This window comes from Aethalodelphis obliquidens, unplaced genomic scaffold, assembly GCF_003676395.1.
Source record: "Aethalodelphis obliquidens isolate GAN/ISIS:26980383/991018 unplaced genomic scaffold, ASM367639v1 scaffold11, whole genome shotgun sequence".
NCBI lineage: Eukaryota > Metazoa > Chordata > Mammalia > Artiodactyla > Delphinidae > Aethalodelphis > Aethalodelphis obliquidens.
The window spans coordinates 12,098,644-12,126,242 of NW_020837955.1; the positions used below are offsets into that span (position 1 = coordinate 12,098,644).

Genomic DNA, 27,599 nt, shown 5'->3' on the forward strand with positions numbered 1-27,599 from the left:
GATAAATAAAAACCTAGAGAATTTTTTTAGCAGACCTGCACTAAAGGAAATATTAGTGTTTTCAGACATAAAATCATCCCAGTTAGAAGGCCAGAGATGCAGAAGTAAATAGAAAGGGCAACTATTTGGGATAAAACTACATATCTATTGGCTGTATGAAACAAGATCATCTTATAAAGTTTATGTATGTATAGAATTAACAGTGTGAAACAACAACCGTACTTAAGTTGGGAGGGGAATTGATATGAGTTTTAAAAACTGTTAAATTATGCTGCTTTCAGAAGACGTATCTTACATATAAACATGTAGAGAGGTTGAAAGCAAAAGGATGGAAGAGTTGTATCATGAAAAGATTAACCAAGAAAAGCTGATGTATGTACATTAATATTAAAGTAGGCTTTAAGACAAAAAGCTTAAGAGTAACATTTCATAGTGATAAAAGGTTCAGTTCATCAGGAAAATAAACAATTCTAAATTTATTTCTATCTAATAACATAGTCTCAAAATATATAAAGGCAAAAATTGTCAGAATTAAAAGGAGAAATAGACATCTTGACAATCATAATAGATTTCAACACTCCTCTCAGTAACTACTAGAGCCAATAGATATAGTAAGGATTTAGTCCTTTAAAATAATGATTAGCAACCCTGACCTAATTGACACATGTAACACTGTATCTCTTGATTTCAGAATATACATTTTTTTTTTTTTTTTCGGTACGCGGGCCTCTCACCGTTGTGGCCTCTCCCGTTGCGGAGCACAGGCTCCGGACGCGCAGGCTCAGCGGCCACGGCTCACGGGCCCAGCCGCCCCGCAGCATGTGGGATCTTCCCGGACCGGGGCACGAACCCGTGTCCCCTGCATCGGCAGGCGGACTCTCAACCACTGCACCACCAGGGAAGCCCCAGAATATACATTTTTAAAGAACATTTATCAAAATTGATTATGTTTTGGTCCATAGAGGAAATGTCAATACATTTCAAAGGATTGAAATAATACAGAACATATTATCTGGCCACATTGGAATTATTCCTGAAACTGGTAATAAATAGATAAGTAGAAAATCCCTATATATTTGGAAATTAAGAAATAAAATTCTAAATAACCCATGGGTCAAAGAAGAAACTCATTTGAAACCAGAAAATATTTTGAATTATAATGAAAATGTGATATATGAAAAACTGGTAGGATATGATAAAAGTCAAGTTTAAGGGAAATTTGTAGGCTTAAATTTATAAATTAGGAAAGAAAGGCAGAAATCAATGATCCTAAGTATCCATTTCAAGAAGTTAGAGAAACAGTAGCAAGTTAAACTCAATGAAAGTAGAAGTATTGATGTGACACAAAAAGCACAGGCAACATAAACAAAAATAAGTGGAATTGCATCTAACTCAAAAGCTTCTGCATAGCAAAGGAAACAGAGTGAAAAGACAACCTACGGAATGGAAGAAAATACTTGCAAACTGTATATCTGATTAGGGGTTAGTCTCCAAAATATGTAAGGAAATCATACAACTTAATAGCAAAAAACAAAACAAAACAAAACTAATCACCTGATTAAAAAGTGAGCTAGGGATTTGAAAAGACATTTCTCCAAAGGAGACATAAAAGTGGCCAACAGATATATGAAAAGATGCTAAACTTTATTAACCATTAGGGAAATGCAAATCAAAATCACAATGGGATGTCACTTTACACCTCTCGAGATGGCTATTATCAAAAAAACAAAAGATAGCAAGTGTTGGTAAGGATGTAGAGAAATTAGAACTCTTGCAAAATGTTGGCGGGAATGCATAATGGTGTAGCTGCTATGGAAAACAGTATGGAGGTTCCTCAAAAAGTTAACAATGGGGACTTCCCTGGTGGCACAGTGGTTAAGAATCTGCCTGCCAATGCAGGGGACATGGGTTTGAGCCCTGGTCTGGTAAGATCCCACATGCCACAAAGCAACTAAGCCCGTGTGCCACAACTGCTAAGCCTGCGCTCTAGAGCTCACGAACCACAACTACTGAGCCTGCATGCCACAACTACTGAAGCCCACGTGCCTAGAGCCTGCGCTCCGCAACAAGAGAGGCCACCACAATGAGAAGCCCGAGCACCGCATCCAAGAGCACTGCTTGCCACAACTAGAGCAAGTCCATGCGCAGCAATGAAGACCCAACACAGCCAAAAAAAATTTAAAATAAATCAACTAATTAAAAAAAAAAGTTAACAATGGAGCTATCATATGTTCTACTATGGGTATTTATCCAAAAAACCTGAAATCGGGGTCTTGACGAATATTAGCACTCCCATGCTCTTTGCAGCATTATTCACAATATCTAAGATGTGGAAACAATGTAAACATCCATTGACAAATGAATGGATTAAGAAAATGTGGTATGTACCTGTAATGGAATACTATCCAGTCTTTAAAAAGGAAATTATCAGCTATCTTAGTCAAATTCATAGAATCAAAGAGTGGGATGGTGGTTACCAGGGGGAAATGAGGAGTTACTAATCAACAGACATAAAGTTTCAGTATAGATGAACAAGCTCTAGGGAATTCCTTGGCAGTCCAGTGGTTAGTGATACCTACCAGGGTTCTTGGCCTTCTCTAATCAGTAGAAATTGACTAGAGGCCAGACAAGAAATTCAGCCAAGGCTTTACTGGGGCCCCTGTTGCAGCAGGGGGGGAGTGAGAACAGACAACAGGTTCCCTTGCTTGCTTACTCCCTGAGGAGGGGCGAGCTTGTTCCTTATATGGGGTGAGGGTAGGGGTGTGTCCATGGGTCAGGCCGGAGGGGTGACTTAGGTGTTTTGCCCACCCTTTAGGTGGCCTCATGTGTAGAGGGCATGCGCAGTACCCTGCTTTTGCTCTGGGCTCTTAAAAAGTGGCAGTGGGGTTTTTTGGTCCCTTTGTATCTTTTGTCCATAGTTTGCCCCAACTGTGCATGCATGCAGTTATTTTTAGTCCCTTATAGTTTCTTTGTATTTTGTTGCTGGAGGAGAGGTTCGTCCAGGTGCAAGTTTTGCAGCATTGAAGCAAAGGGTCCCAGGTCCTAGGCCTGTCTCAGTTAGAACTCTGAGCTTTCACTGCCGTGGGCCCAGTTCTGTCCCTGGTCGGGGAACTAAGATCACACAAGCTGCACAGTGCGGCCAAAAAAAAAAAAAAAATGATGAACAAACTCTAGAGGTCTTCTATAAATATCAGTATTATACCTATCAACAATAATGTATTAAATTATTGATATACATATTAATAATGTAATATGTATGTACACTTAAAAATTTGAGGGTAGATCTCATGTTAGTGCTTACCACAATAAAATAAAATTGAAAAAAAGAAACTGGAAGGAGATAATCAAGAGTAGAAATCAATATAATAGAAAACAAAATACAAAAGGGAGTATCAGCAAAGACAAAAGTTGGTTCTTAGTCTTTTCAGATAAAATTGATAACCTCTGCAAGACTGTTGAAAAAAGGAGGGTGCAAATCATGAACAAAAATGGGACATCATTCCAGATCCTATACCTACAGACATTAAAAATATGAGAAAATATGAATAACTTCTTGAACCAATTTCGACTACAATAATTTTTCAAATAAACTTAATTTTTCTTTTTCCCAAATAGGCACAGCAGCAGAAACTCTTCAGTGTTATTCTGCAGAAGCAAAATAATGTAAAATTTGGGAAGACTATATATATAAATGATAGAATTCCAGAAGAAAGGAATGAAATTGTATTGAAACCTGTATTTGAGGAAGAGGATGAGAATGAAGAGGAGGTGATGGGAATTTGTTTCTTTCTTTGTATCTTTTTTTGTTTCTATCTTTGTTTCTTCCTTCCTTCCTTTCTTTTCTTCCTTTTTTCCTTTCTTTCCTTCCTCCCTCCCTCATCTATTATTGGATGTCTTTTTTCTCTTGAGTTGTAATGTTGTCTGTGTGACACTCAGTCTTGCCATGTGGAATCTGAATTTACGTAGATCAGTTTGTAATGAGCTATTAGGGCAAAGGAGTCGTCTGAAATGTTAGACTGAATAATTGACAGATAAACAAGATATATTGTAGATTATATTTGTAAGCTGCAGATAGTTGAACCTAGGTTTTCTGCCATAATTAGCAGTAAAAGTGTAAATTTAATGCTATTTTTGTAGTGATCACTGATAATTTAATTACCTGTGGCAGACATTTAATTGCATGATGGCTTAACCTTGCCATTTAGACTAATTCTGGATAGCCTACCTTTTTTTCCTTCGGCTGGTGCTGAGATACTACAAAATAATTTTAATATGATTAAAGTTAAGTTTTCAATTTCTTAAAAAAGTTTTACTAAGTCTAGAAACCTTGAAATTGTTCTAAATATTTGCTTTCTTTTATCCTCTTCATTCAAATTCATTCCTAGTTCTAGTGCTTCTTTTGTTCCCTCCACGAAGTCTTCTGTTGAGCCTACTTTTTATCTTTTCCGTTGAATTCCTTTTGAATTTAGTTAATACCATAAGGAGTCTAGTATTCCCAATTGTTTATAAGTTTTGCCTTGTCAGTGAGAGTTTAAATTCTTTTTCTAAGGACACTGTTGGGGTGTAGTAAGATCTTTTAATTGATTGATTAAAAAGGAACCATATAAATATGTGTCCATGGCGTCTCTGTGTTTGGGGGAACCACTGAGTGTTCAGTATGTACATTTGCACTATATGCCTGAGGATGAGTGAGTCTGTATGTATTTGTGAGTGTGTGTGTGTGTATATATGTGTGTGTACGTATATGTATGTTAATATGTATATATGTATGTATATACATTTATGTTTGCATATATAGTAGATGTCTGATATACAGATAAATAAACAGCCTTAAATAGTTTAATGTCTTTCTAATGTGGAATTAATGTGGCCTGATTAGTCCCTTGAAATGAAATAAATGTTTTTGAAATCTACTTTTTTGCTCTTTCTTAATCAATATTCAGAGAATCTCTGTAAGTCTTTTCTCCCTTGAGATTCAGAATGGTAAAAATGGACCATCTAGTCTTCGTGTCTCAATTTTCCGTAGTCTGTTTTGTATATCTTTAATTGCTGGGAACATTGCCATCAGGCCCGACACCCAAATCCATACTCTAAGAGAAACTTGGTTGTTTCCCTGTTCTTTCCGATCTATTTAATTATTACTACATTTTGTTTCTATCATTTTCCCAAATAAGTAACTCTATAATAAAAATAATTTAAGTTCACTCAGAGGATTCATGAGAATAGAAATGTGTTCCTTTAAAAAGAGTTTATTTCTCAAGTTTGGGGAACTTTATATTACTGTTTCTTTAATTGTAAGATGTACTTTAAAAAATATTATTAACATCTCAGAATCGGGAAAAATCTTAAAATTGATGATACTACAGTTTCAAGTGGTAGTGTTTTTTTTCCTTCGTTAGTGTTCCATAAAATAATAATGATGATTTCTTCAATTTGATGAAATAATTATAAGTCGTGCATAAGAGAAGGAACTTCATCTATAGGTAAATCATACATTTGTGCACCATCTTTACCAGAAGCAATAATGATGTATCTAGTTATCCATAGCAATTTTCTGGCAATCTATCAAGCATGATAAAGATATACAGTCTCTCCCCTTTATTACCTTATAATCTAAAATAGTCAACAATGATGATAAATATATGCAGAATGAATTACTAAACAAATGCCAAAACAAAATAGGCATTGTGTTTATAGTGTGTGCTTTTTATAGTTGATAAATGTTATAGTACGAAGTCCATGAATCTCCTTGTCTAACTTTATATTATTCAACAGTAGACTAGTAGTTTGACCTATAATTTTTTTTTTTTTTTGACCTATAATTTTTAAAAAATGGTTTTATTTTTCAGGTTTTAACTGTTCAGGATCTTGTTGATTTTTCCCCTGTTTACCGATGTTTGCACATTTATTCTGTTCTGGTAAGTATCTTTTGTATATGTGCATGGGTGTATATATATATATATATATATATATGTCTGTGTGTGTATACATATGTGTGTATACACATTTGTGTGTGTATATTTGTATTATTAAAAAGACAGGTATTCATTTTAGGCCTGCTTTTCTAAAGGCTGACCACAAGCTCATTGAGCTCTAAACCTTCATGCAATATTTTTTTGTGAAATATCCACTGTGTGTAAGGCAGTTACTTTTTTCTTTAACTTAATCATGGTACACTTTCAAGTATACTTTTCATGTATGTTAAAAGAACCTTACATTTCTCCCTTCTTGCCTTTGTACTGTTGTATCACAGTTATTTTTAAGTATGTTACTTCTACATTTGTTTACCCCACACTACATTGTTTTTAGTTTTGGTTAAACAATTATCTTTTTAAAAAACATAATCGCACTATTCTGATATAATTCATATACCCAAAATTTTACCCTTTTAAAGTATACAGTTCAGTGGTTTTAGTATAATTCACAAGGATGTGCAACCATTACAACTAATTCCAGCACATTTTATTACTACAAAAAGAAACCTCTTACCTGTTAGCAGTCACTCCTTATTCTCCCCTCCCCCCAGTCCCTGACAACCATTAATTTACTTTCTGTCTCTATGGATTTGCCTATTCTGGTATTTCATATAAATGGAATCATACTATATGTGGCCTTTTGTGTCCAACTTCTTTCATATAGGTAGAAGTTTAAGTTATTGATTGAGATCTGTCTTCTTTTTTATTGATTTTATTTTTGGCAGTGTTGGATCTTTGTTGCTGCTCACGGGCTTTCTCTAGTTGTGACAAGTGGGGGCTACTCTTTGTTGTGGTGTGTGGGCTTCTCATTGCGGTGGCTTCTCTTGTTGTGGAGCACGGGCTCTAGGTGTGTGGGCTTTGGTATTTGTGGCACGCAGGCTCAGTAGTTGCAGCACACGGGCTTAGTTGCTCTGTGGCATGTGGGATCTTCCTGGATCAGGGATTTAACCTATGTCCCCTGCATTAGCAGGTGAAGTCTTTTTTTTTTTTTTTAATTTATTTATTTATTTATTTTTGGCTGCATTGGGTCTTCATTGCTGCACGCGGGCTTTCTCTAGTTGCGGCGAGCGGGGGCTACTGTTCGTTGCGGTGTGCGGGCTTCTTATTGCAGTGGCTTCTCTTGTTGCAGAGCAGGGGCTCTAGGTGCATGGGCTCAGTAGTTGTGGCTCACGGGCTCTAGAGTGCAGGCTCAGTTGTGGCACATGGGCTTAGTTGCTCCGCGTCATGTGGGATCTTCCCGGATCAGGGCTCGAACCCGTGTCCCCTGCATTGGCAAGCAGAGTCTTAATCACTGAGCCACCAGGGAAGTCCTGTCAGTTATATTCTTAACCACTATGCCACCAGGCAAGTCCCTTTCTTTTTTTTTTTTTGCGGTACGCGGGCCTCTCACTGTTATGGCCTCTGCTCCGGACGCGCAGGCTCAGCGGCCATAGCTCACGGGCCCAGCCGCTCCACGGCATGTGGGGGTCTTCCCGGACCGGGGCACGAACCTGTGTCCCCTGCATCGGCAGGTGGACTCCCAACCACTGGGCCACCAGGGAAGCCCCCTTTCTTCTTTTTTAATACAGACATTTAAAGCTATAAATTTCCTTCTAACCACTGCTTTAGCTGCATTCCATGAGTTTTGGTGTGTTGTGTTTTTGTTTCCATTTATTTCAAAGTATTTTCTAATTTCCTGTGATTTCTTCTTTAACCCATTAGTTGTTTAGAAATGTGTTTTGTGAATTTCTGTTCACAAACAAAAGTTCTTCTGTCACAGATTCCTAATTTAATCCCACTGTAGTCACAGATCATACTTTGTATGATTCCAGTCCTTTTAAATTTATTGAGGCTTGTTTTATGGCATAACATGCTTTATCCTGGAGAATGTTTCATGTATACTTGAGAATAATGTGTATCTGGCTGTTGTTGGGTGGTGTTTTCTATAGCCATCAGTTAGGTTTAGTTGATTATAGTGTTCACATCTTCTTTATCCTTGTTGATCTTTTGCTTGTTTTGTCTGTTATTAAAAATGGCATTATTGAAGCCTCCAGCTATAACTGTTGAATTGTCTGTTCTTCCTTAGTTCTGCCACTTTTTGCTTCATATATTTTTGAGGCTTTGTTGTTACGTGTGTATATGTTTATAATTGTTATGTCTCTGTAGTAAGACCTTTTTTCACTATAAAATGTGTTTCTTTGTAATATTTTTTGTCTTAAATTCTATTTTGGCTGATATTAGTATAGGCACTCAGGCTCTTTTGGTTACTCTTGGCATGGTATATTTTTTTATTATGTTATTTTTGACCTTTTTGTGTCTTTGAATCTAAAGTGTGTCTCTTGTAGGATAGCATATAGATGGATCTGTTTTCTTTTCAGTTCAGTCTGCTGATCTCTTCCTTTTGATTGGATTGTTTAGTTCATTTATATTTAATGTAATTGCTGATAAGGTAGGATTTACATCTACCGGTTGTTTTAATATGTCTGATGTCTTTTTTTGTTCCTCTCTTTCTCCATTATTGCCTTCTTTTGCATCAAATAGATATTTTCTCATGTACCATTTTAATTCCCTTGTCATTTATTTATATGCACACACACACACACACATTTATATATTTAGTATTTTCTTAGTGTTTGCCCTGGGAATTACAACTAACATCTTCATCTTAAAACAGTATAATTAGTTCTCATTAATCCCTCTCCTTTGTGTTATTTTTCTCATACTAATTATATATTTACACATTAGCCATCGACACAGTTTTATAATTCTTTATGCAGTTGTTTTTTTAAATTAGAAAAAAAAAGAGTTACAAACAAAAATACACATATACTGTCTTTATATTTTCCTCTGTATTTACTTTTACTGGTACTTTTTATTTCTTCATGTGAATTAGAGTTACTGTCTAGTGTCCTTGCGTTTCTGCCTGAAGTACTCCTGTTAGTGTTTCTTTTAGGGAAGGTTCTGGTAGTGTCAAATTCTCTCAATTTTGTTTATCTGGGAGTGTCTTAATTTCTCTTTTGCTTTTTTTTTTTTTTGGCCACACTGTGCAGCTTGTGGGATCTTAGTTCCCCAACCAGCGATTGAACCTGGGCCCTCGGCAGTGAAAGCACAGAGTCCTAACCACTAGACCACCAGGGAATTCCCTCTCCTTTGCTTTTTAAGAGTAGTTTTGTTGGATATAGAATTCTTGGTTTTTCTTTCAGCGCTTTGAATATGTCATCCCACTGCCTTCTTAAGCCATTTACTTTTAAGGAGTTTTGAGGTTTGGATCATTTATGTAATTGAAAAAAGAATGGTAATTATGTTAATTAGAGCAAATAGAACTATCTTTATTTGTTAACTTCTTTCTTTTAGTCCTCTATTAAAAGACAGGACTAGTTCTGCACTTCCTAGCTGAGATGAAAGTGATCTAACAGCACAATATCAATGTAAACTTGCTGTTTTACAGATAAGTAAGTGACGTTTCAAGTGTGTTGAACTTCATTGAATAGACCTTTAAAAAGAGTTTCTCTTTTTAAAGCTATAATAAATCATAGTGTAGTATCAAAACAATAATACTTTTAGTCTAGTCTCTGATAAAATATTTCTCAGTGTGTGTGAGTATAAACTACCTTAACTTCATAGATTCTTTTCAATGTGAGGTGGTAGTATATACATTTAACTGCATTCATACCTGAGGCAAACAGAGGGTAGGTTCCATCACGATTACACTGCTATCTGTAGTAACATTGAAAACTAGGCTTCCTTTTGTCTAATCACATGAAGTTGTTTTTTTGTTTTGTTTTGTTTGTTTTTATAAATTTATTTTATTTATTTATTTTTGGCTGCGTTGGGTCTTCGCTGCTGTGTGTGGGCTTTCTCTAGTTGTGGCAAGCAGGGGCTACTCTTTGTTGCAGTGCACGGGCTTCTCATTGTGGTGGCTTCTCTTGTTGCGGAGCACGGGCTCTAGGCACACGGGCTTCAGTAGTTGTGGCGCATGGGCTTAGTTGCTCCGCAGCATGTGGGATCTTCCCGGACAAGGGCTCGAACCTGTTTCCCCTGCATTGGCAGGTGAATTCTTAACCACTGCGCCACCAGGGAAGCCCCACATGAAGTTTTATTCTTTCACAACTCCTTTCAAATTGGATGTTCTCCTATAAGTTTTTGAGTTTGGTGTAGAGGAATGATTTTTTGCTTTGATAGTGCACAATTTTTCTGTCTTTTATGGCAGCGTGCTACAGTGAGTTCCAGTAGGCACTTCTGTTACTTTGTATTATTCCTGTTCTATATGTGTATGATCTGCAAGAGACCATGAGTGTTTGTTGTTCTTTCCCCAGTGCCTTCCATTTTACCTGATATTTCATAAAGATTTGCTGCATTTAGTAATGACTCTTTAACACAACACTCAGTTTTTAATACAGACACATTATATACTTTATCTGGGAGTTTATGTCAACAGGCACTAAGTCCTCTGGGAAAGACTGTATCTTTATACCTGTGTAACAAATGTGGCTGTTGGCAGGTCTCAGTTTCTTGCTGCATGGGCTGTCTGCAAGTCTGCCTGATAGTCTTCATGACGTGGCAACTGGCTTTCCCCAGAAGTGAGTGATCTGAGAGAGACCAAATGAAAACCATGATGCCTTTTATAACTTAATCTCAGAAGTGACATACTTTTACTTCTCCTGCATCCTATTGGTCACATAGACCAACCTTGGTACAATGTGGGAGGAGACTACACAAGGGATCTTTGGGGGGTGTCTTGGAGGCTACCACACTTACTTTATAAAAGAAAGACATATCCTTCACTGATACCTGGTGGTACCATTGTGCATTGTCTTGATGTGTAAAAACTTCCAAGGTGCCAAATAAAGGAGAAGTCTTCTTTAATGATTAATCAAGGGACAGTATTCACAAAGGGTTCCTCCCTTTCTCTTCCTGTGCAGATTAATAGTAAACCATGTTAGAAATAGTGTATTTTGTCCTGTGGTCAGATTTTCTTAGTTCTTGTACAACATATTCAGAAGTTGAGGCTTGCCAACTAATTTTCTTAATTTCCTTCACTGACAGCGATATTTTCTTTCATCAGTCAAAAATGTATAAAGGCTAAGTGACAAGTTGGGCAACAGTCAAATTATTTGAACTTACCTTTAGTCTTCTTAATTGTCATGATACCAAATAAGGTTACTATCTATGAACCATAATGCCAAAACTTGTTCTTGGTATTCAATATGAAATACCATTCCGCATTTAAATCCAGTTGTTAAAAACTGAAAAATGACTCTTACGGGGTAAAGTTTTCTGTTTAGCAGTGTGTTTGTGTATGTGTGTTTTTCATTACTCTTCTGATTTTATTTTAGGGTGATGAGGAAACATTTGAAAATTATTACCGAAAACAAAGAAAGAAACAGGCAAGACTGGTATTGCAACCCCAATCAAATATGGTAAGTATGTGAAAATTTTGAATTGGTTATGTTGAAGTTTTTATCCTCTTTAATTTCTTCAAGGCATGCATTCAACTACAAATATTTATTGAATACCTACCATTTCCAATCATTGGTTTAGGTGTGAAGGTTACAGCAGTGAACAAAATGGCTATGGCTAAGTCCCTTCTCTCATGAAACATTCTATTAGGGAAGATAGACTGTAAGTGAATAAATAAGACAATGAATACATAAAAAGATAAATAAGTAAATATATAAAATGTCAGGGAGTGATAATTAGTTTCTGACGATGTGATAGACTGTGTATCTTGATTAATTGTTCTACTGAAAAAACAGCTAAAGGTGCTGGATAAAACATTTTTTAAAATCTTAAGTTCTTTTTAAATGTACTGAGTATCAGGTAGGAAAGTATAGTCCTGACGAAGACGAAATAAGTAATCTGAAAGGGCTTTGTTTGTGGGATTTTTATTAGCCATTCTCAAGAATATATGTATTTTTTTGGTTATAAAATTGTGATGTATTCACTGTAAAAAAAATAAGGAAAAATTGAAATAAAATAATCCATAATGTAAAAAAAAACCAAACTAAGTCAATATGGAACTGTTCTATATGTTGGTTACGGTGATAGGTATGTGACTAGATGTATTTGTGAAAACACATAGAAACAGCACATGAAAAAGAGTTTTGTTCATGTAACTTATACCTCAATACACCTAAATATAAGAAAAACAAAACAGGAAAACCTAAATGAGGAAAGAAATTCAGACAGGCATAATGAAGAACTGAATGTAGCTTTTATCCTAGGGGCATGGGCTGAATGGGAAAGCATAAGTTTTGAGGACATAGGGGTACAGGGGGCTAAGCATAGAGTCACCCAAAGTGGGTGATAAGAGACTGTCTCCTTTGTAAGGCTGAGACTCCAAAGAATTATAGCCCATTATTAGTATGACCTAGAGATAAAACCATCTAGCAAAAGCTCTCTGGTCCTTCTGCCAAATACACTAAAGAAAATTACCTATCCCAAATCCTGGTGCTGAGTGAACAAAGAGAAAAAATCTCTGAGAATTCATAACAAGCAGTTCCTCAAATGTGTTTGCAATCCAAATTCATTCTACTTGGATAATCAAAAAAATCTCAAGCTGAAAATTTAAAGTGGTTCCATTTTGATATTGTCTCCAGGTGCCTAGTAGAAGCAAATGCAGTTCTTCTCCGGACCTTCATACCAAATTAACTATGGATATCCATAGTTGAGGTTTCAAGGAAAATTAGCAACTCATACTCAGAATTAGCTATCAAACAAGTGAGAATCATTAGAAATATTGACAACAGAAATCAATTGTAAAAGACTTTCAATGTTTGAGTTATTAGGCATAGAATATAAAATAACACTATTATATTTAAAGAAATAAAAGGCAAGCTTGCTGATATCATTAGGCAACAAGAAACTCTAAAGGAATTACCAAAAAAATGTGGAAAAAAAATCAAGTAGAATACCTAGTAATTAAAGATATATTAGCCAGGGCTTCCCTGGTGGCGCAGTGGTTGAGAGTCCGCCTGCCGATGCAGGGGACGTGGGTTCGTGCCCCGGTCCAGGAAGATCCCACATGCCGCGGAGCGGCTGGGCCTGTGAGCCATGGCCGCTGAGCCTGCGCGTCCGGAGCCTGTTCTCCTCAACGGGAGAGGCCACAGCAGTGAGAGGCCCACGTACCACAAAAAAATAAAAAATAAAAAAAAAGATACACTAGCCAACATGAAAAATTTTGTGAACAGGTTGATGAATTCTCTTAGTTGATCTGAAGAAATTGCTAGACTACATCATAGAGTGACAAAAGAATGAAAATATAGAAGAAAGATAGGGGAGATACAGAGAGGTCTAACATATTTAGTTGCAGTTTTAGAAAGAGAGGATAGAACAAGAGGGACAGAGGAATATTTGAGGTAATACCTGAGAACTTACTAAGACAGATGAGAAACAGAAACCTACAGTCAAGTCCAAGGAATCCAAGTAGGTTAAATAAAAAGAAGTACACTTTTAGAGAACTTAAAATGAAAATGTAGAACACCAAAGATAAAGAGAAAATAGAAGACCTGAAAAACATTATGAGCTAAGTGAACTAATTGACATTTATCGAATAATTCACCCAAAACAGCAGAATACATGTGCTTTTCCAAGTGTACCTGGAAGTTTCACCAAGATAGATCATATTCTGGGTAATAAAATAAATCTCAATAAATATTTAAAAACTTGAAATTGTACAAAGTGTGTCTTTTTACTACAAGAGAATGAAATTATCCATATGCAAAAAAATGAATGTTGATGCTTACCTCATTCAACATTTCAAGAAATGGATCATGGACCCAAATATAAGAGCTAAAATTGTAAAACTTTTAGAAAAGACAAAGGTTAAAATTTTTGTGACTTTGGGTTAGGCAGTATTTTCTTAGGTGAGATACATAAAGCATGAACCATAAAAGAAAGAAATTGATAGATTGAACATCAAAATGGAAAACTTCTACCCTTCAAAAGGCAGTATCAAGAAAATGAAAAGACAAGACATAGATGGAGAGAACATTTGCAAAACTCATGTCTAATGAAAGGCTTGTATCCAGAATATATAAAGAACTTGTATAACTAACTAAAGACAGACTAAAAAGATTCAAATAGACATTTTACCAAAGATACACAGATGGCAAGTAAGCACATGAAAAGATGTTAAATATCATTTTTCATCAGGGAAATGCAAATTAAAACCACAATGAGACACCTCTACATACCTACTAGAATGGCTAAAATTAAAAAGATCGATAATAGCAAGTGCTGGTGAGGATTTGGAGCAGGTAGAACTCTCATAAACTTCTGATAGGTATAAATATTGTACTGCCACTTTGGAAAATAGTTTGACAGTTTGTTATAATGTTAAGCATACACTTGCCATATGACCCAGCACTTCTACTCCTAGGTTTTTACCTGTGAGAGATGAAAATTTATCCACATAGTGGCTCATATGTGAATGTTTATAGTAGCTTTATTCATAAATGCCAGAAACTGGAAACATCTCAAATGTCTGTGAGCTAGTGAATAGATAAACAGATTGTTGTATCTCGGGCTTCCCTGGTGGCGCAGTGGTTGAGAGTCCGCCTGCCAATGCAGGGGACACGGGTTCATGCCCCGGTCCGGGAAGATCCCACATGCCGTGGAGCAGCTAGGCCCGTGAGCCATGGCCACTGAGCCTGCACGTCCGGAGCCTGTGCTCTGCAACAGGAGAGGCCACAACAGTGAGAGGCCCGTGTACCAAAAAAAAAAAAAAAAAGTTGTACCTCGACATAATGGAATACTACTCAGCAGTAGAAAAGGAACTGATACATGCAGTGACATGGATAAATCTTAGAAGCACTATTCTAGGTGAAAAAATTCAGATACAGCAAAGTTATGTATAGTATGATTTGTGTTACATGACATTTTTGAAAAGGCAAAACTATGGGATAGAATGGGATCTGTGACAACGGGCCAGGGTTGGGCAGAGTGATTCACTATAGAGGGGCATAAAGGGAACTTTTTATGAGACGGAAATTTTCTATATCTTGATTTTGGTTGTGGTGACACAAATGTCTACGTTCATCAAAACTCATCGGACTCTGTATGTAAAAAGCGTTTTAATTTTGCTTTATGTAAATTATGCCTCAGTAAATTTGACTTTAAAAACAAAGATAAAGAGAAGACCTCAGAAATACCCAGAGAGAAGAGATTATTTTCAAATAAACAAGACAGTGGAATATTTTCAGTGCTGAAGGAAAATAGCTGTCTACCTGGGATTCTATATTCAGCGGAACAAGGGCAAAGATAGACATTTTCAGGCAAAGAAGAGGAGAGTTTGTTACCAAGACACCCTTACTAAAGAAAGGATATACTGCAGTCAAAAGGAAAGTGATGCCAACTGGAAGATAGGAGATGCTAGAATGAATGAAAAGCAAGGAAAGTATAAATATGTGGACAAATCTGTGTTGACTGTAGAAAATAATATTAATAAAATATTATGGACATTAAAACAAGATAGAGTTGAAATGCACAGTAACAATAACATAAACATTAGAGTGAGATGGAAGTTAATGAAGTGAAACTGTTCTGCAGTTTTGGAATTGTCCAGAAAAGAGTAAAATTATTGATTAATTTTAGAGTTTGATTACTTAAGTATGCATAATGTAATTTCTGTAACCACTAAAAGAATAGAAACAATATATACTTAAATATAATTTTTATTTTTTCTCTACATCTGTGTCTCAATTTCTGCCCTGCAAACCAGTTCATCTGTACCATTTTTCTAGGTTCCACATATATGTGTTAATATACGATATTTGTTTTTCTGACTTACTTCACTCTGTATGACAGTCTCTAGATCCATCCACGTCTCTACAAATGACCCAGTTTCGTTCCTTTTTATGTCTGAGTAATATTCCATTGTATATATGTACCACATCTTCTTTACCCATTTGTCTGTTGATGGGCATTTAGGTTGCTTCCATGAACTGGCTACTGTAAGTAGTGCAGCAATGAACATTGGGGTACATGTGTCTTTTTCAATTACAGTTTTCTCTGGGTATATGCCCAGTAGTGGGATTGCTGGGTCATATGGTAATTCTATTTTTAGTTTTTTAAGGAACCTCCATAGTGGTATCAATTTACCTTCCCACCAGCAGTGCAAGAGGGTTCCCTTTCCTCCACACCCTGTCCAGCATTTGTTGTTTGTAGAATTTCTGATGATGCCCATTCTAACTGGTGTGAGGTGATACCTAATTGTACTTTTGATTTGCATTTCTCTAATAATTAGTGATGTTGAGCAGCTTTTCATGTTCTTCTTGGCCATCTGTATGTCTTCTTTGGAGAAATGTCTATTTAGGTCTTCTGCCCATTTTTGGATTGGGTTGTTTGTTTTTTTAATATTGAGCTGCATGAACTGCTTATATATTTTGGAGATTAATCCTCTGTCCGTTGATTCGTTTGCGAATATTCTCTCCCATTCTGAAGGTTGTATTTTCGTCTTGTTTATGGTTTCCTTTGCTGTGCAAAAGCTTTTAAGTTTCATTAGTTCTCATTTGTTTATTTTTGTTTTTATTTCCATTACTCTAGGAGTTGGATCAAAAGAGATCTTGCTGTGATTTATGTCAAAGAGTGTTCTTCCTATGTTTTCCTCGAAGAGTTTTACAGTGTCTGGACTTACATTTAGGTCTCTAATCCATTTTGAGTTTATTTTTCTGTATGGTGTTAGGAATGTTCTAATTTCATTCTTTTACATGTAGCTGTCAGGTTTTCTCAGCACCACTTATTGAAGAGACTGTCTTTTCTCCATTGTATATATCCTTGTCTCCTTTGTCATAGATTAGTTGACCATAGGTGCGTGGGTTTATCTCTGGGCTTTCTATCTTGTTCCATTGATCTATATTTCTGTTTTTGTGCTAGTACCATATTGTCTTGATTATTGTAGCTTTGTAGTATAGTCTGAAGTAAGGGAGTCTGATTCCTCCAGCTCTGTTTTTTTCCCTCAAGACTGCTTTTGCTATTCGGGGTCTTTTGTGTCTCCATACAAATTTTAAGATTTTTTAGTTCTAGTTCTATAAAAACTGCCACTGGTAATTTGATAGGGATTGCATTGAATTTGTAGATTGCTTTGGGTAGTATAGTCATTTTCACAATATTGATTCTTCCAATCCAAGAACATGGTGTATCTCTTCATCTGTTGGTATCATCTTTAATTTCTTTCATCAGTGTCTTATAGTTTTCTGCATACAGGTCTTTTGTCTCCCTAGGTAGGTTTATTCCCAGGTATTATTCTTTTTGTTGCAATGGTAAATGGGAGAGTTTCCTTAATTTCTCTTTCGGATTTTTCTTCATTAGTGTATAGGAAAGCAAGAGATTTCTGTGCATTAATTTTGTATCCTGCAACTTTACTAAATTCATTGATTAGCTCTAGTAGTTTTCTGGTGGCATCTTTAGGATTCTCTATGTATAGTATCATGTCATCTGCAAACAGTGACAGTTTTACTTCTTCTTTTCCAATTTGTATTCCTCTTATTTCTTTTTCTTCTCTGATTGCCGTGGCTAGGACTTCCAAAACTATGTTGAATAATAGTGGTGAGAGTGGACATCCTTGTCTTGTTCCTGATCTTAGAGGAAATGCTTTCAGTTTTTCACCATTGAGAATGATGTTTGCTGTGGGTTTGTCGTATATGGCCTTTATTATGTTGAGGTAGGTTCCCTCTATGACCACTTTCTGGAGAGTTTTTATCATAAATAGGTGTTGAATTTTGTCAAAAGCTTTTTCTGCATCTATTGAGATGATAATATGGTTTTTATTCTTCACTTTGTTAATATGGTGTATCACATTGATTGATTTGCATATATTGAAGAATCCTTGCATCCCTGGGATAAATCCCACTTGGTCATGGTATATGATCCTTTTAATGTGTTGTTGGATTCTGTTTGCTAGTATTTTGTTGAGGATTTTTGCATCTATATTCATCAGTGATATTGGTCTGTAATTTTCTTTTTTTGTAGTATCTTTGTCTAGTTTTGGTATCGGGGTGATGGTGGCCTCATGGAATGAATTTGGGAATGTTCCTTCCTCTGCAATTTTTGGAAGAGTTTGAGAAGGATGGGTGTTAGCTCTTCTCTAAGTGTTTGATAGAATTCACCTGTGAAGCCATCTGGTCCTGGACTTTTGTTTGTTCGAAGATTTTTTTTTTTTTTTTTTTTTGTGGTACGCAGGCCTCTCACTGTTGTGGCCTCTCCTGTTGCAGAGCACAGACTCTGGATGCGCAGGCTCAGCGGCCATGGCTCACGGGCCCAGCCACTCCACGGCACATGGGATCCCCCTGGACCGGGGCACGAACCCGTGTCCCGTGCATCGGCAGGCGAACTCTCAACCCCTGCGCCACCAGGGAAGCCCAGTTGGAAGATTTTTAATCACAGTTTCAATTTCATTACTTGTGATTGGTCTGTTCATATTTTCTATTTCTTCCTGGTTCAGTCTTGGAAAGTTATACCTTTCTAAGAATTTGTCCATTTCTTCCAGGTTGTCCATTTTATTGGCATAGAGTTGCTTGTAGTAGTCTCTTAGGATGCTTTGTATTTCTGTGGTGTCTGTTGTAACTTCTTCTTTTTCATTTCTAATTTTATTGATTTGAGTCCTCTCTCTCTTTTTCTTGATGAGTCTGGCTGATGGGTTATCAGTTTGGTTTATCTTCTCAAAGAACCAGCTTTTAGTTTTATTGATCTTTACTATTGTTTTCTTTGTTTCTATTGCATTTATTTCTGCTCTGCTCTTTATGATTTCTTTCCTTCTGCTAACTTTGGGTTTTGTTTGTTCTTCTTTCTCTAGTTCCTTTAGGTGTAAGGTTAGATTGTTTATTTGAGCTTTTTCTTGATTCTTGAGGTAGGCTTGTATAGCTATCAACTTCCCTCTTAGAACTGCTTTTGCTGCATCCCATAGGTTTTGGATCGTCGTGTTTTCATTGTCATTTGTCTTTAGGTATTTTTTGATTTCCTCTTTGATTTCTTCAGTGATCTCTTGGTTATTTAGTAACGTATTGTTTAGCCTCCATGTGTTTGTGTTTTTTACGTTTCTTTTTCCCTGTAGTTGATTTCTAATCTCATAGCGTTGTGGTCAGAAAAGATGCTTGGTATGATTTCAATTTTCTTAAATTTACTGAGGCTTGATTTGTGACCCAAGATGTGATCTATCCTGGAGAATATTCTGTGTGTACTTGAGAAGAAAGTATAATCTGCTGTTTTTGGATGGAATGTCCTATAAATATCAATTAAATCTATCTGGTCTATTGTGTCATTTAAAGCTTCTGTTTCCTTATTTATTTTCATTTTGGATGAGCTGTCTATTGATGTAAGTGAGGTGTTAAAGTCCCCCACTATTACTGTGTTACTGTCAATTTCCTCTTTTATAGCTGTTAGCAGGTGCCTTATGTATTGAGGTGCTCCTGTGTTGGGTGCATATATATTTATAATTGTTATCTCTTCTTCTTGGACTGATCCCTTGATCATTATGTAGTGTCCTTCCTTGTCTCTTGTAACATTCTTTATTTTAAAGTCTATTTTATCTGATATGAGTATTGCTACTCCAGCTTTCTCTTGATTTCCATTTGCATGGAATATCTTTTTCCATTCCCTCACTTTCAGTCTGTATGTGTCCCTAGATCTGAAGTGGGTCTCTTGTAGACACCCTATATATGGGTCTTATTTTTGTATCCATTCAGCAAGCCTGTGTCTTTTGGTTGGAGCATTTAATCCATTCATGTTTAGGGTAATTATTGATATGTATGTTCCTAGTACCATTTTCTTAATTGTTTTGGGTTTGTTTTTGTAGGTCCTTTTCTTCTCTTGTGTTTCCCACTTAGAGAAGTTGCTTTAGCATTTGTTATAGAGCTGGTTTGGTGGTGCTGAATTCTCTTAGCTTTTGGTTGTCTGTAAAGCTTTTGATTTCTCCGTCAAATCTGAATGAGATCCTTGCCAGGTAGAGGTAATCTTGGTTGTAGGTTCTTCCCTTTCATCACTTTAAGTATATCATGCCACTCCCTTCTGGCTTGTAGAGTTTCTGCTGAGAAATCAACTGTTAACCATGTGGGAGTTCCCTTGTATGTTATTTGTTGTTTTTCTCTTGATGCTTTCAGTAATTTTTCTTTGTCTTTAATTTTTGCCAGTTTGATTACTATGTGTCTCAGCGTGTTTCTCCTTGGGTTTATTCTGTATGGGACTGTCTGCACTTCCTGGACTTGGGTGGCTATTCCCTTTCCCATGTTAGGGAAGTTTTCGACTATAATCTCTTCAAATATTTTCTCGGGTTCATTCCTTTTCTCTTCTTCTTCTGGGACCCCTATAATGTGAATGTTGTTGCGTTTAATGTTGTCCCAGAGGTCTCTTAGGCTGTCTTCATTTCTTTTCATTCATTTTTCTTTATTCTGTTCCGCAGCAGCAAATTCCACCATTCTGTCTTCCAGGTCGCTTATCCGTTCTTCTGCCTCAGTTATTCTGCTATTGATTTCTTCTAGTGTATTTTTCATTTCAATTATTGTATTGTTCATCTCTGTTTGTTTGTTCTTTAATTCTTCTGGGTCTTTGTTAAACATTTTTTGCATCTTCTCGATCTTTGCCTCCATTCTTTTTCTGAGGTCCTGGATCATCTTAACTATCATTATTCTGAATTCTTTTTCTGGAAGGTTGCCTATCTCCACTTCATTTAGTTGTTTTTCTGGGGTTTTATCTTGTTCCTTCATCTGGTACATAGCCCTCTGCCTTTTCATCTTGTCTGTCTTTCTGCGAATGTGGTTTTTGTTCCACAGGCTGCAGGATTGTAGTTCTTCTTGCTTCTGTTGTCTCCTTGCCTCTGTCCTTCTTCTTGCTTCTGTTCTTCTTGCTTCTCTACTTAAATATAATTTTAAAAAGCTAGAATGATAAAAAAAAATTATGTCTTAGAGTTGATAAAAATGCTGATTTAAATCTATAAGTACTTGATAACATTGACTCAAAATATTTAAAGCAAAATTGCCACAGCTTAACGGATAAATAAAAACATCCATAAGCATAGTGGATGCTTCAGTATCTTATCAGCCAGTAGACAGAATATTAGTAAGAATACAGAACATGCTTAATAGGCTTATCTAATAAACTGTATAGAATTCTGTTTGGGAATTCCTTGAGGGTCCAGTGGTTAAGACTCAGTGCTTTCACTGCCATGGGCCCAGGTTCAGTCCCTGGTCGGGGAACTGAGATCCCAAAAGCCACACAGTGCAGCCAAAAAAAAAGGAATTCTGTTTCAACACCTGTAGAAACATTTTTTTAAGTATACATGGAACATAAAATGTGACTACATACTGTGTTATAAAGCAGGTATCAAGAAATATCAAACATTTGTGTCATGGAGACTGTATTCTCTGATCATAGTATTTTTAAGCCAAATAGTAATAACAGTCCCCTCTCTGAAAAAATCCAGATGTTTGAAATTTTTGATCACTTTTATGAAATATATAAAATATAATATTTGAACTTAATTGTTATATTTCATGTAATAAACTTTTATGAAATTCAAATGATCAAATATTTTCCTGTATACCTTTTGTTAAAATTATAAACTGTAGGAAATCATAGACCATTTTAAAGGAATTTGACTTTTATTATGAATCACATGAAAAGTCATTGGAGGGTTTTTAGCAAATGATATAATTATTTGATTACTGTTTGAAAACTATCATTCTGGCAGCTGTCTGGAGAATAGACTGTAGTGATCAAGCCTGAAAGCTTGGAAGACTAGGTAGGAGAATGATGTAATTGTCCAAGTGAGAGATGATGGTAACTTGAACTAGCCTGCTGAGAAGGAGGTTCTGAAATCATACTGCCTTTTTAATTTGTTTATTGTTCATTTCCTTTTGAATGCAAGTTCCATGAGGGGTAAGGACTTTTTGTTATTTACCAGTGTATCCTTGGTACCTTATAAATGTATGCAGCATATAGTAGACTCTCAATAAATATTTGTTAATAAATGTTGCACTGATTTGGAACTTACTTTTATGTTACTGGTATTTATTGTTTTAAATTGATTTTTATTTTTCATTTAAAGCATGAAACAGTTGATGGCTATAGAAGATATTTCACTCAAATTGTAGGGTATGTATCTAATATGGCAATAAGTATTATTTTGATATTGTGTTATGTGTCAGAACTAATGATCTCCTATTTAGGTTTTAATTTTTTTTTAACTCATGTTATTTTGGTAATTACTGTTCTTAGGTTCTTTGTGGTGGAAGATCACATTTTACATGTGACCCAAGGATTAGTAACCAGGGCATACACTGATGAACTTTGGAACATGGCCCTCTCAAAGATAATTGCTGTCCTTAGAGCTCATTCAGTAAGTCAGACAATTTTATGTTACTAAATTTTTAATTCAGTTACTTCTAGAACTTCTGAAATGCATAATGTCATAAGGAAACTATACCTCCATCAGTTCTGCATTTTTTTTTGGTAATTGCTCAGATTTGGAAGTAGTAATGACAGGCCTTTGTTTGTCTGGTAATATTGCAACTGAGTGGGGCTTCTGAAGACACTTTTAGTCCAGCATTATAGAAGATGAAGAATTAAGCTGGTCTCATTAGTCTCAACTGACCTCTTCATTAGATCACTGAAAAGCACCATGAAGAAAGGGTTTTTAATTATCAGTCCAGATTCTTTGTTTCCAAAGTAAACTCCACCATTAAAACTCAGTAGAACTTGTTCTTCGATGTTTATAATTTGTTTGCAGTAATACAGTTATAAATTTCTTAAAAATATGCAGTTCTCAGAATTTGAACTCATTTAGAATAATGACCCTTTAAGTAATGAGAATTATTTTTATGAATGAAGGTAAAATGATAAAATAATTTTATAATATGCCTTTTGTGGAAATAAAAATATGTGTTATAAAGACTATTGAAATTAATAATTTTTTAGTGTGGACTTTTTCTTAAGACAATTTTGGGAGTTTACCGTCAGTGAAATTTCCCCAAACTTAAAGTTTTATAATCTATTATTTAAAGTTTTATTATTGAGAATAGAGATTGAAAGTATTTTGCAGGAAGATTATTAGTTTAAGTGATATTTAGATTATAAATACATTATATTTTTATTTATCAGGGACATAGATTCTGGATACAGTATTTGTCCGATGAACTACAACTTTTTCTAACATATTATAATAAAGAACAATACATTTTATCATGGTTTATATTCAGGCCAGCTATGAATATGTAATATGATAGTGTGCTTCCTATTAATTCCATGGCATCATGTATGAGATCCTAATATATTAAATGCAACATATCACATTTAAAATCTTATGACATGCTATTAAGGGAACAAGAATGAATTTCACTATCCCTTTGAAATTAATTATTTTTCTTTGGTGCATTACTAAGAAAATACTTAAATTGTCATTTCTTATATTGGAGAAATATATTGATTGTATCTCTTTTATAATAGAATAAATAATTGAAAAGTAGAAATATATGGTCTATATATAAACCATTTTTTCAATTTGAAATAACTAGTTCCTTAAAATCTAAAGACTTTTAGAAATATAAGCATCATTGCTTTGACCAAAGTTTAGTGTGTACAAATTTCAGAAAAATTTCTTTTCATATAATACAGATACTTTAGTTATGTCATGTTATGATCTTTCCCTACGAAATTTTTCATGAATAGAGGAAGCCAGCTGTGGATCTAATAACCAAGACTTCAAATTTATTGTAAATCAGGCAAATTAAGGGAGAAATTTTTAAGTTTTATTTCTTAGTTTTTAACCAAATGACTCTGGTGTGTGTTTGTTTGTTTGTGTTTCCACCTCCACTTACCCTTCATTCTCGCAGTCTTATTGCACTGATCCTGATCTTGTTCTGGAACTGAAGAATCTCATTGTAATATTTGCAGATACTTTGCAGGTGGGTGATAATCTAATATTCAATTAATGGCTATTTGAGCACTTAAAGCTATTCAAAACATAGACCACACTCATTTATTTTATTGTGGCTTAATGGTAGTAAATTAGTAGTAATCAAATGTTTACTTATGTATTGATATTCTCCTATTACTCAGGACTTTTAATACCACCTCCTTCCTGATTATGAAGCTTGGACAGAGCTCAGGGAATATTACCATCTTTTAAAATATTGGTCATTCTGTTAGAGTAGATACAATATTTTTGCAGTTAAAAAAAAAAATACACGGTGTAGTGGAAAGAACCCTGAACTAGAAATTAGAAGATTAAAGTTCTGCCTGAGGATAATGAACATGAGCTGTGGAATCACAAAGACCCGGAGTGTATATTCAACCTTTGCTATTGACTAATTGTATGTCTACAACTTTTCTAAACTTTAGATCCTCATTTGTGAAAATGAGTTTGTTAATTACTAGTTTTCAGAATTGTTTTGAGTTTTAAATGTGATACTGTATATGAAAACACATACTAGTTTGAAAGCTGTGTGTACTTATTGTCTTCCTAATTTCAGGTGTACTGTGACTGTGAGCAAATCACTTTACTTCTTTGCGTTTTGGGTTTTGTTTTTCTTTTTAAAATAAGGTTAAAACTGAATTATCTTAAAACTTAATGTCTTTGTGGTTTTCAGTATCAAAGTTTTAAACTTGTCCCTCTTCCTTGATCACAGATAATAAAGAATTGATTGCATTTGTTTTTCATGCTTATATTTATGGGATTTTTATGGTTGGAATACATTTTTGGGAAATACAGACCAGCATTTTCCGAAGTGTGATAATAGATGTTACTTAAAAAGTTCTGTGGTCAAAAATGTTTAGAAAATGCTGAGTGAAGTAAAACAGATTTTTCCACTAAAAGCCTATCTCAGAGCAAATTTACACCATACGTTTCCAAAAGGAAGGTGATTATGCAGCATTTTCCCAACATATTTGACACGTAAATCTTTTTTCCCCTTAGAGAATCTTTTAGATCTAGAGCTTCATAAAAAATGCTTTGGCAAATGCTAAATTGTTGGCTTTATCACAGGAGTCTTTCCATCCTAGAATAATAGTTGTCTATTTTATTCTTAAACCTAAGGAGAAGGTACCACAAGCTCCTTAGTAAATTATTTTATTGCCTTACATCTTTATTAGTTTGTGTGGCTTATACTATAATACCAAAATAATTTGGGGTTTTTTTGCTTTCATAAATTTTGTGACTAATGTATCTGTAATACTGATCTCTCTGTAAGAAAACTTAGGAAGTTTTATTAAAGGCTGCCTTAATATCTGGGGCCTATGTCTAAGTAACTTGAGGGAGCTTTGCTATCCTTAATGACTTAAAGCATTGCTACTCAAAATATGGTCCAGAGATCACAGGTCTACAAATCGTTTGTTATGGATCCATAACGAAAAGAAACTTTTGTCAGAATGTAAATCAACTATGTCACTAAGTACAAAATTTAGCTCAGTTGGCTTTTTTTTTTTTTTTTTGGTAACAAGACTTTCTTGATATCAGTATCAGCATTGATTTATATTCTGGTGCAAACTCCTTACCTCTTTTTTAAAAACCATACAAACTGTTCTTGAGTTGGCACTTTGAGTACAACTATAGATTCAGTTGTGGACTGAGTATTTGATGTGTTTCCAAGGAACTCTGCAGAGAATCAAGGAGTAATAGACAACATTCAAATAATAGAAGCATAAAAAAGCAACAGTGATGAGTGCATAAACCCTTGTAAATATACCTCTCTCATCCTACTACTTTGAAATAAAGTTAAGGAAAACGAACCAGTTCTTCTTACTTACTCAGAAATCCTGCAGTATTTTCATTTCACTGAATACTGACAGGCTGATTATTAGGTAAATCTCATACTGAATTAATAAATACTGGCTTTTCAAGTTATACTTAATAATTGAAGAATTGAGGAAGGTCTTTTCTTTTTTAAAAAAATTTATTTTTATTTATTTATTTATTTATTTGGCTGTGTCTGGCCTTGGTTGTGGCACACGGGATCTTCGTTGTGGCATGCAGGATCTTTCGTTGCGGCGTGCAGGCTTCTGTCTAGTTGTGGCACGCAGGCTCAGTAGTTGCAGCACGAGGGCTCTCTAGTTGCGGCATGGGGCCTCTCCAGTTGTGGTGTACGGGCTCCAGAGCATGTGGGCTCAGTAGTTGCAGCACGTGGGCTCTCTAGTTGTGGCATGCGGGCTCAGTAGTTGCTGCATGCGGGCTCTCTAGTTGTGGCACGCAGGCTTGAGAGCGTGCCGGCTTAGTTGCCCTGTGGCATGTGGGATCTTAGTTCCCCAATCAGGGATCGAACCCACATCCCCTGCATTGGAAGGCAGATTCTTACCACTGGACCACCAGGGGAATCCTGAGGAGGGTCTTTTCTAATTAACCTTTAACTAATTAAAGAATATTGCACAATATTTAGCTTTTAAAATTGGCACTTTGCCAACTTAAGGAATTTTTTTTCTTTTAAAAATGTAATTATTCCACCATTTAAAAGAAAGCTGACTAAACAATAAATTAAAAATAAAAAACACCAGCATGTTCATAGTCCTGCTTACTGCCTATTAAGCAAATAAAAAGCAAGCATTTATTGATTCGTTCATTAACATTTTTTTGAGCACCCACTATGTGCTAGCAGCCAGATGATATATACAATTATAGATATAAAAATCAGTAGAACAGTAGAGACATAAAGATTCTTGGCTTCAAGAAATTCACACTTTATGGGCTTCCCTGGTGGCGCAGTGGTTGAGAGTCCGCCTGCCGATGCAGGGGACACGGGTTCGTGCCTCAGTCTGGGAAGATCCCACATGCCGCGGAGCGGCTGGGCCCGTGAGCCATGGCCGCTGAGCCTGCGCGTCCAGAGCCTGTGCTCTGCAACGGGAGAGGCCACAACAGTGAGAGGCCCGCGTACCGCAAAAAAAAAAAAAAAAAAAGAAATTCACACTTTAGTTGTAAACAAATAAGATGTATAATAAGACATGCTAATTTAGTAATATGTTAAAGAGCTTTGGGCTCATAGAAGATAGAATGATAACTTTGATTCCAGGAGTTGGGAAAGGCTACACAGAAGGTTGAAATGTGAGCTGGATTTTGAAGGAAATGTGAGTTCAGCAAGTAGATATGAAGGAAGAGGCATTAATGGCAGACAAAATAGCATGTGCTAATTACAGGTAGAGGTATGGTATGGTGAGCATGAGACTGGCTGAGCAGCTTAATGGTGTTAGAAACTGTAGTGTTTGAGTATAAGCAAAGAAGGGCAGAGAGTGGTAATGAAACTGATAAGGTAGTTTGAGCCAGATTGTGGCATGTCTTGTGAGGCTTTCATAAGCTTTCTTTAGGGAAATGGCGTGATCAGATGTGCACTTTCAGATGATAATTTTAAGAGTTGGGCAATAGATTGAGTTGAAAGAGACAGGATGGTTGGAATTTCAGTTTAGGAAGCTCTTACAGTGGTCTAGGCAAGAGATGTTAAGGACCTGAAGTAAAACAGTGATACTGGGAAGATTTCTGGAAGAAAGAAAGGTAGTAAATGATAGAGAATGATAGGTTTGAATGAGATTTGTAAAGGAGGTAAAATCAAAAGAATTTGATGACTGATTAGATGTGTTTGTTTTGAGGGCATTTAGATGACTTTCAGGTTTCTTTCCTGATAAATTGGATTGATGATAGAACTATTAACAGGGATAGGAAATAGGAAGAACACG

At 35.7% G+C, this 27,599-nt stretch overlaps 1 protein-coding gene across 7 annotated transcripts in view; it reads left to right on the plus strand.

Moving 5' to 3' along the window:
* Positions 1–27,599, plus strand: part of EXOC6 (exocyst complex component 6) — a 194,842-nt gene that overhangs the window by 52,962 nt on the left and 114,281 nt on the right. For 6 of the 7 annotated variants that reach the window (XM_027112059.1, XM_027112058.1, XM_027112065.1 and 3 more), the window contains 6 exons: positions 3,616–3,768; positions 5,850–5,918; positions 11,291–11,374; positions 21,994–22,040; positions 22,164–22,284; positions 23,777–23,848. In XM_027112059.1, the coding sequence (XP_026967860.1) occupies positions 3,616–3,768; positions 5,850–5,918; positions 11,291–11,374; positions 21,994–22,040; positions 22,164–22,284; positions 23,777–23,848 (546 nt within the window). The remainder of the gene's footprint in view (positions 1–3,615; positions 3,769–5,849; positions 5,919–11,290; positions 11,375–21,993; positions 22,041–22,163; positions 22,285–23,776; positions 23,849–27,599) is intronic. The other variant, XM_027112060.1, reaches the window with a different exon arrangement.